This window comes from Equus asinus, chromosome 1 (genome assembly GCF_041296235.1).
Source record: "Equus asinus isolate D_3611 breed Donkey chromosome 1, EquAss-T2T_v2, whole genome shotgun sequence".
NCBI classification, from domain to species: Eukaryota; Metazoa; Chordata; class Mammalia; order Perissodactyla; family Equidae; genus Equus; species Equus asinus.
The window spans coordinates 23,476,673-23,495,656 of record NC_091790.1 but is presented as its reverse complement, the minus strand read 5'-3'; the positions used below and the strand labels follow the sequence as shown (position 1 = coordinate 23,495,656).

The following is an 18,984-nucleotide window of genomic DNA, read 5'->3' as shown; positions in this document are numbered from 1 at the left end:
CCGCGTTCTGATGCTGATTATGTGATGTTTGAAAAAAATCTACAGGTATGATATCGAATGTATCTGAAGTTTTCTTTTGAGTTATGACTCTCGTCTGTCTTTATAGGAACTTTTGCTCTTTATGGCTCTGTGCCTAATATGTCATGTCAAACTTCCACTTGGTATTAGTATAGTATAGGTATTGGTATAGAACTGTGTCACCTGTATAGGGTATTCACTGAGTCACACAGTGAGCCTGGGAGGCGGGGATGAGGACCGAATCTGTGAGCTTAGATTTTTGCTGAAGTTCATCAGACCAGTAATTCAGTGACTGAGAGAACCAGGCAGAGCCTCACTCCTGGTCCTGGACTTGACCTTCCCCTGTGACATGACACCAGCTCAGAAAAGCCGTCCCGTCTCTGAGAACTGCACGGGGGGCTCTCCCATTCCCTTCCTCATTCTGCAGGTACAGGAACCTCATTTGTTCCAAAGGCTTGCTTTTCTTCTTGCACCTCAAAGTATATTCAAGCCTGTTTTATTAGAAAAAAATCTTTATCCAACCCAGTCATCAATTCTAAATAACATCTCCACTTTTCTTTTTCCCATGGCGTGTCTCTCCAGTGGGGACTCTCTCTGGGCGTCTCCTCTTGGATAGATTCAGAGGCTTCTTTTGACACATCTTGCGCTCCTTGGGCCTTCGATGCCGCCATATTGAAATTCCTTCTATTCACTTTTTTCTTTTTCAGTTCTCCTTCCTTCAAACAATAGCTCCTCAGCATTTAGTATGAGAGAAACTCACATCTTTAAAGCCCTTCTGGATAGGAAAGAAAAGTGAAATATTTTTGTCTCCTATATTAAAATGGACATTGTACTTTGAATTTTGTAAGCATTAATTATTTCATTTTCTTGCCGAATTAAATCCAGAATCCCAAACTTTATTTTTCTCCATTGATGGTCATTCTTTTGGAGTGGATTCAAACCTAACTTTTAGTAGTGTCATTATTTCAGAATGTCAGCTCTCTTCCCCTCTGTGACCCTGACGGATCCAGCCCATCACAGCCCTTTCCGCCTCCATGTCCTGCTTTTGGGTCCTCAGCAGTCTTGATGTCAACTTTGCCACATTCCTTTCAATAGTCTCTCCTTCCTCCTCTGCTTCCTTATTTTCAACACCATCGCTCTCCGTTTTTATTTCACTAAAAATTCCCCGGTTCCCGTCCCTTTGCTAATGCCCGATGAGGTCTCATTGACATCTTTCTAAAATGTCATTGAGACTTGTCCTCTTGGGTTCCTTCTGAAGCTACGTTCACACGTGTCTCAATGATTAGAAGCTTCTGGTATGGTAGTGAAATATGACTTCTTGTGTCGTTTTGTCCCCCGTTTATCTCCTTTCATAGGTGTGATGTACGTCCTTTATAGAACCAGGGACATTTATTCCAGAGAGAACCACACACGAGGGATTTCTTCCCTTTGCTCACCTCGTGGCCTGGAGCAGAAACGGGTGGTCACTTGTTTCGGGAGCTGGGCTGTCTTACTTAGGAGGGTGTCTTTCAAATGTGTAACTCCTGCTCTGTTGAGCCTCTGTTCCCAAAGTCCATCGTGAGTTTGTCTAAAGAAGATCTTCTTCCTTCATTTTGGCCCTTACTAAAAGAAAACAGAATTGCATCATTTCTCCAATGAGCTTGAATTCTCCGCATGGAGCCAGCTTCATCAAATAAAATTGCCATAGTTAAGAATTTGAATCAGCCAAGATGTTTATACAAACAAACAGGAAATTTCTTCCGACTTGGCTAGAATATCTTCTAATTTTATGACATTCCTGGCAAATTTTAAGAGATTGTTGACTTAATCAATCCTATTTTGCTTATAATGAGCCCTCAAATATGACGTAAAATCCTCAAAAGGGACATTTCAAGTAGTTTCCAGAACCATTTCTGTAGATACAGTATGTCCTTGGATAGAGCATGAAAAGTATTTTGTGCCCAGATAATCACACCATAAATTCTGTTCACTCATGAAATTTCTGAAAAAGGGCCAAGTGAGCATTGAAGAGAGCGATGCGTTTTGCAGGACTGCCTGCTGGAAGAGCAGCCCTCAACATCAGCTGATCCTCCCAGCATGTAATTCCATTTAGTAATGCGCTGACTGCTTTGAGGGTTTCTCCAGAGTGACAGCCCGTTGCCTCTGAAAACACTTAGCACAGCGCCTGTCTTCTCTCGTTCCTTCCAACGATTTGAAGTCACTTATTGGGCCATTCAGAAAGAACTATGAATCACTGTCATTTTTATTTCCTGCCAGTTTCCAAGGTATGGCTGGAGGGAAAGCATCTTTAAGATATCCATCGAGGGGCCCGTCCCCTGGAGTAGTGGTTAAGTTCACGCACTCCATTTCAGCGGCCCAGGTTCACAGGTTTGGATCCTGGGCGTGGACCTACACTACTTGTCAGCCATGCTGTGCGGTGACCCACATCCAAAGTGGAGGAAGATTGGCAATAGATCTGAGCTCAGGGCTGACCTTCCTCAACAACAAGAGCAACAAAAGATATCTGTTGAATGCAAGGGTTTTATTTATGAATCTGCCTACGTGCTGAGCAAAATCTAGAGTATACAAAACAGTGCAGAACTTACAGGAAGCAATCAAAATGAAATTTTAAAGGAATTGGGTGAGGATGTTATAAGAAAGGCCGTGGCTGTTGATTACTTTTGTGTGTTAGAGGTGAACTGTGCATTTAGAAATCACCCACATGGACGATCTTGCCAGCAACTAGAACAGTGCCTCACTCAGAGAAGATCTGCAACCAATATCTGTTGGGTACACCAATCAATAGATTATTAATTACCATTGCTGAAAACCAAGTGCCCAGTCTTAAGGTTGCACCGTTTTAGAATCAGAACTTTACTACTTAAGGTTCTTAATTTACGGATCCCCCAAAATCTGATTCTGTGTAATTAAAGCAACAGGGAGTAACTGGAAATGCATGGAGGCCTCGCAGAGCAGAGGGCAGCTCAGACAGCTCAGGGTCCTGGCGTGGGCTCCTGTGGTCCAGACACTCACAGAGAACCCAACGCCAGTCTCCTCAGGGTTCACATCCAGGGAGAGAGAAAGCATCGGGAGATAATGGCTGGGTGCACTCCCTGCTTCTCTGCAGCCTGAGCAGAGAGTGCAGAGGCGGTTTCCATAACAGGAGCCAGAGCACCTGCTGTTAGGAACGGGAATGTGGGTGGTGTGCCCAACGGCCAATATCTTCCTTCCTCTCTCATTCGTGGAAACGATTTAGCACCTATTGTGAGACTTGAATGATCCATGGACTCTGAGATCATCCTACAAAATGTCGACCTGGAAAGACAGAACGATTTAGCTTCACTCTTCCTCATCCATTGTTCCAGCAGGCTGAGGTCAGCCCAGGAGCCCACGGTAGGGAAGTCGTTGTTAGTCCTTTCTGAGTAGGAATATGGGAGAATCGAAAAGGTAACACTCGTTTCTATGCTTTCCCAGTACATAGGCAGAAGTTATATGCTTAAAAAACTCAAACAGCAGCATTTGGCAATATAGTCAGTATTACAGAAGCTGGAATATCGGTGATTTCCTAACTGTTAGTGTCATGCCTACTATTTACTATCTCAAGAAATTTATTGAGTGCCTATTATATCCTAGGAATTTTTTTAGCACTGGAAAAATAATGAAAATGATATCTAACATTCAGGAAACATGGTCTATATGCTCCCTTCTGCATATATAACTTTCAGTTCTTCTGACATCACCTGAGTCAGGCACTGTCAGCCCCAAGTGCCACACTGCCTGCCTCCAGCTATGGCAGCGTTGACACAGAAGCACACTATTTCTCAGCTTTGTGGTGTTTTCCATCTGCTTGATGTCACGTTTATGGTCCTAAAATCACTATAGTCTCTAGTTAATCAGTTACAAAGCAGGCCTTTCCCTTCCTCACCTGTCTGGTTGCAACCAGAATCCTCACTCTACCCACAAGTTTCTTACACGTTGAGCTTAATTGTGACCTGGATGCCAAGTGAGGGGAGAGCTCTCTGTGCAGGAGCCACTGGCCAGGTCCCAGGCGTAGACCCAGAGGGCAGGCTGGTGAGGCTCTCGTGCCCGGGTGAGTCTCTAACTCTGGAGGGGCTTGGTTCTCACTGGGCCCCCCACGCAAAGACAGATTCCACAGGCACTAAACCGACAGCAGCTCAGCCATGAGGTTTGTGCCTGAATTAATTGATTGTCAGCACACCTCGTTTTGTGCCACCTAAGTGTTGTTGAAAGTTGGATGAACATTTAATTAAAAGGAAAATAGACGGAAGAGCAAACCTTTTCTTTATTGACACGAATCACACTTTTAACGAACTCTTGTCTTCATTTCTTTTTGATTTTTCAGCTCAGTTTGGAGTTTCTTTTAAATTTGTGTATTTTTGGTAGTTAACCATCAGTTGTGTTCTGTGGCTCATTGGCAAAGGAACCTGCAGGGTGTGTGTGCACACAACAGTGCAGGCTCCTGTATGCAACCAGATATAGTCACCAACAGAAGATAACTTATGTAATCTGTATATTAAATATATGTTATACTATACCTATTGTTTATAGAGAGAGAGGTAGAGAGAGGATTTTGGTGTGAGCGATCTTCCTCTAAAAATCAGGTTCTGTAAATTTGCATTTTTTTACTCTGGAACTTTCGCAGGTGGTCCACAGCTATCTATCCCTTTATGTACAAGGATGAACGGATTTGCTAAATTTGTTGGTGAGATTTCTTAGTGGAAGGTAGGGCTGATCTAAGTGGAAGCATAGTTCCTTCTTTCGTATTGATCACTATCGATCATATAATTCTCTTCCATGGTGAGGAGTCCAGTCCACGATAACCTTTATCTAAAGGATCTTGGGCATTTGGAGTATATGTTATCATAAGTGTGTATTTCAAAGTTCTCTCCTTGGTTAGGGTGACAATTTGGGAAAGTATCCCCATGTCCCGCTGTGATTTTATATTGAGAACGGGCTTCTTTCGGTCTGAATAGAATGGCATTCTACTGGAGCATTCCTTCTTCTGCCACAAATAAGTCAGTGATGTTCTTTTATTCCTAAAATGCCTGCTGATATGTCCCCCCGGGTGTGTCCAGTTAAGAGAGGGTGTGTGTGTGTCTGTCTAAATACACACGCATTCTAAGGCATTGCCAGTATAACTATTTGGAGCAGATGAATGCAAGTTGGGTCCTGTCTGAACATAAAGGAGAAACTGAGTTTGTTAACATAAAAAGAGATAAGCCTTGATACATTGCAATGTCTGGTACTGGAATTTGTTAAGCGACTATTTTATTTTTACGTACACGAGTTTCAGACCTTATGTAGCACAAGGCCTGGCACACAGAACTAAAGAGAACACCTATTCTTCTTCACTGATTTCCAGTAATCTAGCCTCTTTCAGAAATACTGCAGCTGAGATTTCAGCCGAGCGGGGTTGATCGCATGTCAGACCCTGAGAAGCTTTTCTGCTGAGACTCAGCCTGAGTCAGACCTTGGGGAGGTTAAGGCTGGGAGCGTGGATGCTCTTCCACGTCCGCTCCTGGAGGGTGCGCACGATGATGGACAGCATGCTGGGAAAGAGGCAGGAGAGCCGACAGGGCTTATTAGACCAGGTGTCTGTCCGGGCGCCTGGCTGCCGCATGACGGGGAATCCACAGGGCATCAGATCTACTTGTGGACCGTGTGTCCACAAGGACCGCACGCTCTCACCGTTGACAGAGAAGTGGCAGCAGGAACCTTGGACCCACTGAGAAAAAGACATCCATGCTCCTGATCCCTTCTTCTCTCCTTTTGCCGTTTTGCCAGCTCCTGCCCCTTTCTCCTCCCGGGCCTCTGCGCCTTTTCCCTCGCCGCTCTCCGCGGGCTCCGTGGTGACAAGTTATGGGCTGTGTGCTCACCAATGTCTCCTTCTCACTCCAGTGTCCTCGTGTGATCAGGAGCAGCAGTCGGCCCTGGAAGAGGCCAGGCAGCCCAAGAATGACAACGTGGTGATCCCCGAGTGCGCCCACGGCGGGCTCTACAAGCCGGTGCAGTGTCACCCCTCCACGGGCTACTGCTGGTGCGTCCTCGTGGACACCGGACGCCCCATCCCGGGCACGTCCACCAGGTAAAGCCGTTCTCAGGGGGCGGGAAACTGGGCAAAGCAAAGCCCCCGGTTTCCACCAGCGTGGTGGGACCGCGCAGACCCAGCCCCACTCTCTGTGCAGGGTTGTTGCAGAGATGAATATCTTTGGTCACCAGAAAGTAGAGGAAATGGATTCTCTGATGGTGACCAGTTGCTGACTGTGGGATCCACAGCATGAGAGCCATGAAGACTGGCATTTTGAGGCCATATTTGCCCCTATCATTCTTCATGCAGGCGGGATTGTGGAAGATGGCTCTGGCACCCGGGGCCATGGCTCACACTCAGAGCGTGCCAAGTATCGGCTGCAGCTTCCTTTTGTTCCTGGGGTTGGCCGAGCAGCCACACATTCCACAGCTGAAAGAACGGATTGCCCTAAATGGCTTTGTGTAATATAAAAATATTTGTGTCCTGAAATGACCACTTAAAGGAAAAGACAATGTGCTAAAGGCAAGAGGAGCAGAAGTTCCTCAAGGGTCTGAGATACAGCACAGCTTACTCATGTCTGGTGTGAGTTTGAGCAAAGCAAATCATTTCAGAAAAGCACCTGCAGAATCCATGCTGTTTGTTCATGGAAACGGTGTACACGGGAGGGAAGATGTTTTGGCAGCTCTCTGTTATATGAATTGACCTTTGATTTTTCATAGATTTATATAAAAATAGCTTACAAGTAGATGAAAATATCTCTCAAGTGTTTAGCCACTGATTTCATCTCCAGCATCTGGCCTTGAGCATTTTGACCTTTCCTCAATGATTTCCTCCGGTTTTTCAAGTGTGACTGTGAGTGTGGCATTCAGAGGAGGAGATATGGCAATGTGGCTCCCAGAAGCTGGAAGGACAGGAACCAGCTCCTAAGTGCTTCATCAAGATAGAGTCCAAACATACTTGGTCCACCGTGGGGGGTCATTCAATGGAACCAGTCTCCTTGGGAGCCCTTCTCTTGGAAATCACAAGAACACAATGGGATTAAAGCTGGTCCTTCATGGCCACACATCCCCTGCTGTGGCCACACTGCACAGGTGTGTGCCTTCTGCACCGTGTTCATGGGTGCAGCCAACACAGAGCAGTCACCAGCCTCCCAGCCCCCCAGCTCCCAGCCAGGGTATCTGAGCAACTGAGGTTTGGCTTCTGCGGGGCTGTTACTCGAGAGCACTTCAAACAAGTGTGCTCTGCACGGCTTGCAAAGAACGTAAATCTTTTCAGGGTTTTGGTATGAGAAATTGTTTTTGCTTCCTGTGCCCATATGCGTAGGGAGTACTGTTTTCCAAGAAACCTTTCTTGGGAAGTCATATTTGTGTATATGTAAAACTTTGGCTTGTTTAGTGTGTATTTAAATGGGGGTGCTTGTTCCCCAGCCCACTGCCCTGCGGCCCCTCAGCCTGGCCACATGGGGCCCAAGTGTCGCTGGCAGACGTTTTCTTAGAACCCGCCAACAAAAATCTTTAAGCTGTCAAAACCAGAACTCCTCAAGCGGGCTCTGAAATGATGAACTCAGCATTTATAACGTTCTCCCTAAAGAACCTGTGGACATTTTTATATTATGATCGGATAAGAAACATCATAAACTCAGTCCCCTCCCTCCGTCCTGATCTCTTTCTGCCCAGATTTCATTGGGGTCTTCTGCCAGGGGAAAAACATCAAGTTCTCATCTTCCTTATTTTTGCCTACGAGAGGGAGTAACTCCCTTTTGTTTGAATTTCGAGAAACAGCATTAAATTGAACCCCAAAGGGGAAGGCCCTTTGGACTCCTGCTATATTTTTATCTCATTCATTCATTTATTCCTTCATCCACAAATGCTGATTGGCAGTGACCTGCAGACACCCTTTTAGGGACCGAGGACTTGGCGTTGAATAAGCAGAGAAGGTCTCCTGTCTCGGGAGCTTCATGCTCTGTTTGGGGACGTCAGAGAGTGAGCCTGCTCAACGGGGGACCGCTTGCCACTATGGGAACAGGAAGTCCTCACCCTCAGCCAGCCTCAAAATTCACAACTCCCCAGGCTCAAGGGAGAAGAGAAGCTCAGCTTATTTTAGCAGTTCCGGGACATAATTTTAATAAGCCACTTTGGTTCTCTCTGCTCTGCCATCTTCGACTTGGCGGCACGTTCTGTGGCTCGTTCCTGTCATGGTTTCTAGAAGTATCATCTGCAGCCATGACAACATGTCTTGTGCCTCTTTGGGACACCAAGGAAAGCCTTACCCACTGACCCTCGGCCCTCAGTGGACCTCCCCTCACTCCAATTGACCAGAAGGTCACCCCTTGATCAGGCCTCTGTTGGCAGGAGAAGGGCCATGGCTAACCCCATCACTGGCAGGAAAAAAGGAATTGGTTTAAGCTGATCTCTGTGGAGGCATGGATTTGGGGGGACTCCATCAAAGTCATTAACATTGGGGGATATCTGATGAGCTAGGGCCAGCTTCACCAGCCCGCATTTACCACTGGTTCCACTGTGAATGAGCAGCAATGTTATAGAAAGCCTTCTGCATTGCTATGTAAATACCCTCTGTTGCATAAATGCTATTTGCTCTCTGATGTTCTGAATAAGCAGTTCCAGGGAGAGACTTCATGGTTTTGACATAGATCTGGGTAGACAGTTCAAGGTTTTTTTTTTTTTCCTCAATCATCCTGTATATTTGCATTTTCTGGTGGGGAAAAATAATTTAAAAATCCAACAACAGTAAGAATCCATAAATATAAAATGCATTGTCATTATAAGCTAGCTCTCCCCTCTTCCTGTCACCGTGTGAGATCATCAGAAAGCACAAATTTTGTCATAGACTTGTGCCAAGGACAACAAACACGCACACCGTTTTGCACACTCGAGGCAGAGAGCGTCTCCCTTCCAACACAGAAGCTCTAGTTGGGATGATCATCCAGGTAGAAATATGAGGTGGACCTCCTGGTTCACCTGCCTTTTTTGTGCCAAAATTGACATCTCGGCCACAGTGTCTAGCTCCCCTGTGGCCCGGAGCCCAGCACCTGTGTGAGCCACGCCATGTGTGGCAGAACAGGAGCTGGGAGGAGAGTGGCAAGTTCCAACCTGGCCACTCATTAGTAGTGGGGAGCTGGAATGGGCTGTCGGATTAAGCGTGGATCAGGCTGACTGCCAGCTACCACATTAGTGCCCAGAACGGAGAGATTTCTCTTTCACTTTCTTGACGGCTGATGAAGAAGGCTCATCCGTCTGCCATCAGACTGCAGGCTGTTCTCACCCCGAATTAGGGCAGCACCCCCGTTCTCTGGCTGCAGAGCCCTCACTGGCCATGTGCACATGGTCACATGAGCACGAAATCGCGTTTCTCCTTGGCAGACAGCCTGGTATCTGATGGGCAACCGGACAGTCAAGAGACGTTCATTTTTTTCTTGTACAAATAAGTTAAAATAAACACTATTGAAAAGGATGGCTGTGGATATCAATACTGAATGCATTATTTTTTATTAGAGACTTCAAAGGCACTAACTTTATTTCTTGAAGTTGCCATTCCTGAAAGTTACAGGCATCCCACAGTATTCTCTAAAAGGAGAACACTGCCATTTCAATGTACACTTTTATAACAGCATCGATGCTAGGATTTCAGCCCAAATTTGGAACCAAACCAGAATGACCATCCAGAGTGGCTAGCTTCCAGGTTGCTTCAAAGCTAAAAGATTCAGAATGGGGGATTAGAGACAACACGATGTTTATCACCCATGTGAAGGATAGAAGCGTTGACTCTTGAGTGTTTTGGGGGCTCCACACAGAGTTGCTGTTACTAGTTTAACTTTCTAACACTACAGCACAGCCCATGGCTGTCCTGAGATATGCTCTCTGACATTCTCAGAAACAGGCTGCCCCTAAGAACGGAGGGGCGCTTTGATTTCTACTGGAAATTCCATCATTCGGTTCTACCTAATGGATCAGGAGCTGGGATGTTGGCTTGTCTCTCTACAGCTCACATTTCGGGGGTCATTGGCTGTGAAGGATGTCAGTTCCAACCTCGGTATCAATTCCAACCTATTCTAACTTTACGCACACTGACCTACAGGCTGAATTGAAGACTTTCAACTGTGAGAGTATGCCCAAGTTCTGCAAATTTAACACACACAAGAAAAAATGAGAGCTCAGAAATCCCTTAGTCAGCTGGCTTTGCTTACACATCTTTTGTGAATTTTTGGCTCCCATCTGCCTGTTGCAGTCACAGGTGGGGGAGGACATAGCCTGGTTGGGTAATGGGTCCCTTCGCCCTGTGTTCACATTCTTGTGACCATAGTTTCTCTGCTATCTGTACCGAACCCCACGATATTTCAAAAGAATATGAGTTAATGGCTTTTGTTTAAAACATGATAGCTTAAGTGTTTGTCGGAGTGTGTCAGACACTCTTCAATTTCAAAAACAGCATTTCAGAGAGACATATTAAGTTTGTGGGAGTGGGGTGTTAGGTTTTCTGGTATCAAAGAGGCTATTCAGGGCATGAGGGGCTGGAGGAGCCGTGGTTGCCTGGCTCAGTTACAGCCGGGCTGGACCCGTCCCTCAGGACTGGCTCCTGGCTCCCCGGGCGCCAGTGGGAGAACACTAAAAACTATCCCTTCGGGAAGAAATATCATTTTCTTTTGTTTTCTCTGGTGGGAAAATAAGAAGTAATGAAAAATAAGATCTGAAATGGTCCCTATGAAATAAATATGATCTCGCATCCCTTTAGAGAGTAAAACAAGGAAACTAGGGTAGAAAGAAAGGAGGATGACTCAGCACATCTCTGTTCACTTCCTAAGAATCAACAGGCCTCTGGATCCAGAACGTTCCACCTGCAGCCCCCTCCCAGCTGGCTCCGATTTGTCATTCACATTTTCCAAGAATCTTTCCTGACCCCTCAGATTTAGCGTGAGGGGCTCTGGAGGCAGGTTCTGTTTACTTGTCAGTCTCCCACTAGACCAGGGTGGTGGGTCTGTGGTGCAGGTCTCCGCTGTGTCTCTGACACCTGGTGTCTGGACCAAAGGAACATTTACAAAGAGCTGTTGAAGGAATGTCCCACTGAGGACACTTACAGACTGTCCACCTGGGCCTGGATCTGAAACCCGTCAGGGAGAGAAATCTAGAATTCTCATCAATTCTAAGATCACGGACGTGCCTGCTCTCACAAGGGCGAAGTAACCAGCAGCCTCCGCGGTCACCTGCCTGCTCGGAGGTCGGGACCCCACCCCAATCAGGACTTTTCTGCAGTTTTCTGTTGACTCTATGTGGGGCCAGAAAGGAACATTTTCTTTCTTTTTAACACAAAGACAAACTTTTGTAGCTTCATGAATTATTGAGAATAGTTAGGCTGAGCAATATAGAAATCGAAAATTCTGGGGTTCTTTCTGAGACTTTGCCTTCTCTCCTGCGGGATCCATCGCGTGCCCATGTCCATCGCTCTCACTTACACGTGGGTTGCTTTTGAATTTCTCCTCCCCTCCCCCTTCCTCACTCTGAACCGTATCAAGATCCTGTAACAGATGGAGGTGGGGGAGTGTTGGCCTTTGGCAGCCACTTTTCAAGGTTCGTTTGAGAAAATGCGTTGAGATGCAGAGTCTTGTGCAGTTTGCTTCTTCCCATTGACTGTGAAAAATAAGCTTCTTACGTTAAATTGTCACAGAGGTCACAAAAGGCCATAAGCCCCGAGTGCTGTAATGTGAGCACCAGATGCCATGGTGTGTAGGTATGTGCGGCGGGCTGAGCAAGTGCACCATTGCGTGAGCGTGCGAGAAAACTGAAGAAAAGACCCATTTCGAAGTCTCAAACCAGCTGTTTTCTCTTTCCTTCCCCTCCTTGTAGGTATGAACAGCCGAAATGTGATAACACAGCCAGGGCCCACCCAACCAAAACGAGGGATTTGTACAAAGGCCGCCAGCTCCAAGGTGAGTAGGACAGAAGGCTATGGTTGGAAGGCGTCTACCACCACTTTAGGACTTCCTGAAGATTTAGGATTGGAAAGGATTTCTCCAGCCCTGTTCCCAGTGGGCTAGGGCAGTGTCCTTAGAGTGGCCGACTAGCAAAGGCTTTTGACTCCCCTTCCAGGGGCCTGAGTTCCACAGACTGGCAGGACCCCACAGGTGGCACACACAGAGGGGACCTGTGCAGGTTGGTTTCACTTGTGACCCACAAAGTTGGAAGAGCCAAGCCTAAGACTCAACATTTCAGAGAAGAAAACAATGTCTTCTGAAATGAGAATATACCGTGGTAGAACTTCTAAACCGAAAGGATCCCTTATTTCTTTTCCCTAGAGGAAAGCAGTACTTCCAATGTCATTTTCTGACGTTCCTTTTGCATTGAATCAACAGGTCGAGAAGCTGAAGTTGGGGTTTTGATAAAACATGAGTTCAATCTTTGTATCAAGTGAGTTTAATTGCAAAGAAATATTTGAAGTTAAACAGAGGCAGGGAGTTTAATATTATAATTGTTAAAAATATAGAGAGACGTTTCATGGATGTCCTCAAATTTGGTGTCATCAAAAAGCTGATAAGTGTTTATGCTACACCAAAAATGATTACTTCTACAGTTAAACCTAAGGCTTTTTATGGAACCACCATGCTTCCATGAATTTGTGTGAGATTCAAAATGGCTCCATAAAGTGAGGACGATGAATGCGCAGACTCAGGCAGGCCAGGGTTCAGTAGGTCGGTTCATCTTATGAGATCAAGGAGTTTAAAGACAGAACTCTGGCATTATGTGGTGAATTTGATGGCATCAGGAAGATGCTTCAAAGCTAGTTGTTATTTTGTTTCATTTTGATTCGTTTCTTCCTTTAAATGTCTCCAGATTCTGTATGTTTAATCAAAGCCTCAGAGACCATGAAAATCATTCTATAATGTTGTTAGTTTACAGCACATGTTTGATCTTGGTCTTTGACAAAGTCTGGACAAATTCCTGTTTAGAAAAATTTTGTGATTATTGCCTTGTTTGTGCTATTTTGATAAAGAGGGTTTCAAATTCTGAAATGTAAAGATGTTTTACTGTTTATAAACAAAGGTAGAGAAGACCAGAATATCCACAGTATGTAAATTCTTCATGCATAAATTTCCATACCTATCCAACAACGTTGGAACAAAAGTACAGAGGAAGCCGAGATGGCAGAACATAGTCTAGGGGAAGCAAAACATACCTTTCTACCGGTCCTACGTGAAACAGCTCCATCCATTGCCCTTTGCTTGTTCTGAGAGATTCATCTGAGGTCTCTAGCTATTTCCCAGCTCCATGTCTACCCAGAATCTTCCTTTTGAAGCAGATTCAAGGAATCCATCAGCGGCATTATTTTAATCACATTATGTTTCTCTATGTGAGTGGTCAACGTGCTTTATGTTTCATGAGTCAGGCTTCTTTCTGCATCTTGGGGGAAAGAGGCAGAGAGAGATAAAGAAAAAGATGGAGAGAGAGAGACAAAGAAAAAGATGGAGAGAGGGAGACAGAGAGAGTTGGAGATAAAGAGGAAGATGGAGAGAGACATAGAAAGAGACAGAGATAGAGAGGGAGACAGACAGAAAGACAGAAGGAGAGAGAGATACATCATGAAGGCACAAATACAAACACCTGTGCAAATTCTTAGTTAAGCACCTTTTGTATACATGATGTTTCATTCTTAAAAGGAGCTCAATGAGTAGCTGGATTGCTTGCTCCCTGATGTCTTCTAATTAGAAGGGCATTCGCCTTCTCCATTATCTGGTGTAATCTCTTGTAAACCTTGTCAAGTTTTAACATTGGTGGATAATATTTTTCCTAGCAGAAGCTAATGAATTTAGCATGTGCCTGGTGCATGGAAAGCCCTCAATACACGTTTGCTGTGCTTAGCTGGTGTTAGTCTCATCACTTTAATGGTAGCCAGTCTATTCTTTGTCTCTAAGGGTCCAAGACTCTTAAGTTTTTTTTGATAATACAAAATTCGTGAATGTCCCAGTATTTGCTCCGCATTGGTAAAAGGCACCACGACAAAAGGCAACTCCCCCTCTCTCCTCTTGGGGAAGGTGCACTTGGCACAAAGCTCTTTCCGTGGTGGAATCCAATACATTAAACATTAGACCAGGATTCTTGATTTAAAGACTGGAGTGGTCATTTATCTAGTGGGAACAGCTGATTGTCGACATGAAGAAATGTGAAATGACGTCATTGGTGGCTTGTGAGGGTGTCAGATGTGTCACTCAGAGAGAAAGTATGCCAGCACTTGAAGCTCAGAGAATTTCGGGGAGAGCATTGAGAAAAGGTGGACATCAGAGCTATGAAAACCACATCCACTCTGGGGAGATGAGAGGAGGAGAACAGTCACAAGGCTGTCACAACACAGACGCCATTTCCTCACCCACACCTTAAATGAAAACCAGAGACCTCAGGCACGCAAGCCATTCCATGCAAACTGTGTAAAGGTCAGCTTATTCTGAAATTGTAGATGTTTGGCAGGGCACTGTTTGTGACCACTTAATCATTTTGATTTTTTGGAGATAATTATCCTTATTAGGGAAAAACAACTAGGTCTTAAAATAACTCCAAGATAGAGGCTGTTCTTGGTAGAGAGGAGAAAATTTATTTCCAAAATAATACAGCAACAAGTTGGGGAGGCAATTGCTTCAAGTCACATATAGGCTAATACATTTTCTTCTTAAAATGTACTGCTTTCATCTTAAGTCGCTTTTCTAAGTTTCATCCAGTAAGGGTCTTTTATTTTCTAAGTCAAGCTGGTAATAGTCTCACAAATAATTCACTTGTTTAGAGGGTTTGTTGACTGCCACATACTTACTCACATCCTATGTAAGACAGTTAGCAGATTTTCGCCTCACACTGATGAACAGTAAATGAAACTTTACTCTTTGAAGGCCCGTATTTTACCAGATGGAGAGAAAGATCAACATCTGGCCTAATGAGTCACTTACGGAGAACTGGGTAGTTCCTTTGCCTCTTGAAGTTTCTTTTATTCTGTACATTTCCTTGTCGGACTGTCATATCATCTTGAGAGAAGTAAAAAACTAGTGTGGCAGAAGTTTTAAACAAAGACTTTCAACTGCGTCTCTCTCCTTCTATAAATTTGTCTCCCTTAATTTTGTCCTGGCATCTCTTAACTAAGGTGGTCTTTTAAAGTAATACGTCTACCTGGTACTCTCCAGCAGCCCATCCCTCCTTCATGCCCCTGCATCCTCTGGTCTGCGCTGAAGGACTGCTTACAGCTGCCTGGTGGTTCTCTGTGGCCCAGTCTTGCTCATCTCCCTCGTCTCTTTGAACTGCTCCTCCTTCACCCTCCCAGCCCTCTCCACGCACCCTCAGGACTTGCCTTCCTGGGGATGATCTCGCTGGCTCCTGTCCGTGGGACCCATGCCCACCCTTCATGTCCAAGTTGTCCTCTACGCCCTGCTTGGTCTTCCTCTGAGGCGAGGCTGAGCCTTCCTGGATCCCCATCAGCGAGCACGGCACAGAGCGCACAGCAACGCACACAGCGTTGAAAAGGATTTGTGAGTAAGGACACTCGGCTGGGTTTCTTGTCCTCCTCTGTGCCTTTCAGATTGTCCTGGAATTTGGATGTCTGGAGTGATGTTGGTAGGGATAGACTTATCAAGTGGTGTTGCTGATTTTAAGGGCACATAGCCTGAGTCTTAAATAAGTGAGATTTCTGCTGTGGGGAGAGGATCACCTAACAAGTAGACAGTTCATCCTTCCTATCAGACCTCACATGCTTTCTGCTGAGTGAAAGAAGGAAGAGACAGCAAAGCTTCTGCTCCTCTCTTCTTGGTGGTGCCAGCAGCATCGCTGTGCGGACTCACAGACGGTGACATGGTACCTAGAAGGGCATGGCATGCCTACTTTAGAGAGGAGATGTGGGCAAAGAAAAAGCAAATTGAGATATGCCTGCATGGCACACGGAGGGTACGGGCTGGCGGGGGATCTCGTTAACCCCCGGCGTGGAGAAACCAGCTCTGGAGGGGGCTGACGAGGGAGAATTTTATTATGAGTGGAGTCAAAGTAAGTTACATTCATGGCTCAGCCTTTATGACTTCCTGTACCTTGTGCTATCAGATGATTTGTGCGTTTTATACTTGAATGCAACTTTTTGTCTTATTCTTGTTCTCCGATGCCATTTTGACTGAATCAGCAGTTAAACTCAGGCTTTCCCTCTCCACTGGCCTTCTGCTTCATTTTAATCTATGCTAATGGGGTGGTGACTTGTTTGAGTGGTCACTTATTAATGATGGTGCAATGCAATCAAACATCTGTAGGCATTCCGCGTGAAAAAACCCAAAGAGAGGAGGCTCAGAGCAACAGTTCTGCGAACAGTGAGTCCACAGGAGAAACCTTATTCCCCACTCCTCTCCTTTCTTTCCTCCGTCGGTTTGGGTGAAAATTCTGATGTCTTTCTGTGGCCTCGCCGTGTGGCTGTTGCAGCACTGACAGCAGCGTGAGGATGGCGAGTGGCTGAGGGATAAGCATCTTAGCTTCTCTGGTAAACCTGGGAATAGCCTCCTAAGTTTACTGCCTCATCTTGCCAACCAGAGCCATCAACTGACCCCCCAGACCCCCTCAATTCTGGCACCAGGTCTGTGGAGTGACATTTATTTTTGTTAAAGATCCCCTGTCCGCAGCGACCCTGGGGCTCCATGAGCCTCACGGCAGTCAGGACCCCTCCCTGGAAACCCCTCTGAGAGAGTGTGAAGTCACAACACAGAGCCTCATAAAGTCTAAGCCACAAAAATCTCTTTTCTTAGGGCCCCCGGAGATTGCAGGTATAACAGAATCTAGAATCTTTGGTTCAGTTGTAAACCCTAAAGGCACTCTTTGAATTTTTCAAGGAACATTTTAGCACCATTCTAAATTCTTTCAAAATTGATTATGATTTTCCGAGGCAGCATAAAATGATCTTTACCTTGCCTTAAGCATAGCTTAAGACATTTCCCAAAAGGTAATTAGACCCTGAACCCAAGCGCCTGTGCCAAGTGTTGCATGACACTTAAAGATTCTACTATTTATCTTTTCTCCAAAGCAGACTCCACAGCCTCTGAGGGTCTTTCAAGGACAATATGAGATGTCAATAGTTCACCCATTAAAAATGTCAACTTCTAGGGCCAGCCCTGGTGGCCTAATGGTTAAGTTTGGTGTGCTCCGCTTCAGTGGCCCTGGTTCGATTCCCAGGTGTGGAGCTACAGGACTTATCTGTCGGTGGCCATGCTGTGGCAGTGGCTCACATACAAAATAGAGGAAGATTGGCAACAGATGTTACCTCAGGGCAAGTCTTCCTCAGCCAAAAAAAAGGTCTGCATCAGATCAAATTCTTAATTCACAGACATGAGTTTGCTAAATTTCTGCTGAGCCAGGAACAGAGTCTTATGTTTTAGACATGACATGTCATCCTCTGCTCCTGAGGACTCTGCTGGCTCGGGGACACTGCACGTGCTCTGTGTCACAGGGGCCTCACCTTTCCAGGCTGCCTGCTGTCAGCCTACCCTCAGAGGGGCTTCCTGGTACCTGTGTCCTGTAAGGTTGGGCCTGGACAAAGCCATGTGGGGATGGGACAGGTGTGCCGTGCGTGAGAGAGGATTTTAAAAACACAGTGTTTTGCTTGTAAGAGCTGTGTGATGACATTATAGCTGAAGGACATTGCTTGTTAACTCAAAGTTGGGGTCTGGATTTTTGGATGTGGAGGGGCCCTTTGTGAATAGCAATGGTTGAGAGAGAGAGCTGAGCTACATTATTTTCTTTTTTTGACCAGGGAGCTTGATGATTGAATATGAAATTAAGTTTTTAGATGAATACGATGACTACCCCTTTAGAAGAAAGTTGCATTTTGTAGAAAGCATGCCAAAGAAATGGACCATTAAATTCAGTTTTATTGAGGAAAGGATGCCATATATAAAAACTCGGTTAAAACCACATGTGTAATTTCCATCTTCATAAGAGAGGAACCCCAGGGCGAGGGGAGCCGAGGCCTCTGGAGTGGAGAGGTTGGGAGGACATGATATTCAAGAAACAGTGTCTGCAGGGACATCCTGAGATGCTGGTTCCATCGCACAGATGTGTGACAGGGAACTGCTCACAAGAAACTGGAAAAAGCCTGAGCAGACACAAGGGGATGTGTTAAATGAACCCTTTATTTAGTACTTACTTGTTTCTTAAAAAACAAATTTGCTGGGATGCTAAGATGTTGCAGAAGGCACGTAAAAAGCAAGATCTAAGAAATAATGATTGTCCTACACTTGGCAGAAGCCTTGGTGAGATTTTTACTGGAATATTTGGTTCAGTTGGTATTTTTTATCCATTTTTAAGAGGATGAGGAGAAATTGGACAGGGCTTGGGGGAAAACTGTGGGAATCACTCACTCGCAATAAAATAAGAACAAATAAAGACAAGTATGCAAATCAAAGCCCTTTTTAATATGCAAAGGAAAGAATAACAAAGGTCAAATGAAAAAATTAAAGTTACTCACAAGAAAGTGTTGGGCTCTATTTCCATATATTAATATTTTGACAACTGAATGAAAAGAATGAACGTTAAGGCGATTTCTTGACTGATGTGGCTGAATATAGAGAAGAGCTTTCTTATGAGTCAGCATGTATCTACAAAGGGACTGAGAGACCTGAATTCATGAAAATCTTCAGTATTAGATAAAAATGTAGTTTGGAAGAGGAAGGAAAGTGGAGTGACCGTTTCTTTCATATCCTTTCAAATGAGCATTTATTTATGATTCTAACTGATTAGAAGCCATTTCCCCTCTTGTCCCCATCCCCGCCAACTACATGCACAAGTCCTCTTTGCTTTCAGCTTGGAATTCTCTCTCGTCCTGCCAGCTGAACTCTGCTCCCTCAGTCGAGTTTCCAAATAGACCGTAGGCGTGTTCTATCCCATCCACGCCCATGGCAGAAGCATCTCGAAAACACAGCTGTCATG

At 45.2% G+C, this 18,984-nt stretch overlaps 1 protein-coding gene across 4 annotated transcripts in view; it reads left to right on the top strand.

Moving 5' to 3' along the window:
* SMOC2 (SPARC related modular calcium binding 2) overlaps nt 1–18,984 on the top strand; it is a 170,274-nt gene that overhangs the window by 110,564 nt on the left and 40,726 nt on the right. For all 4 annotated transcript variants that reach the window (XM_014843198.3, XM_044761224.2, XM_014843199.3 and 1 more), the window contains exons 8-9: nt 5,917–6,103; nt 11,905–11,987. In XM_014843198.3, the coding sequence (XP_014698684.3) occupies nt 5,917–6,103; nt 11,905–11,987 (270 nt within the window). The remainder of the gene's footprint in view (nt 1–5,916; nt 6,104–11,904; nt 11,988–18,984) is intronic.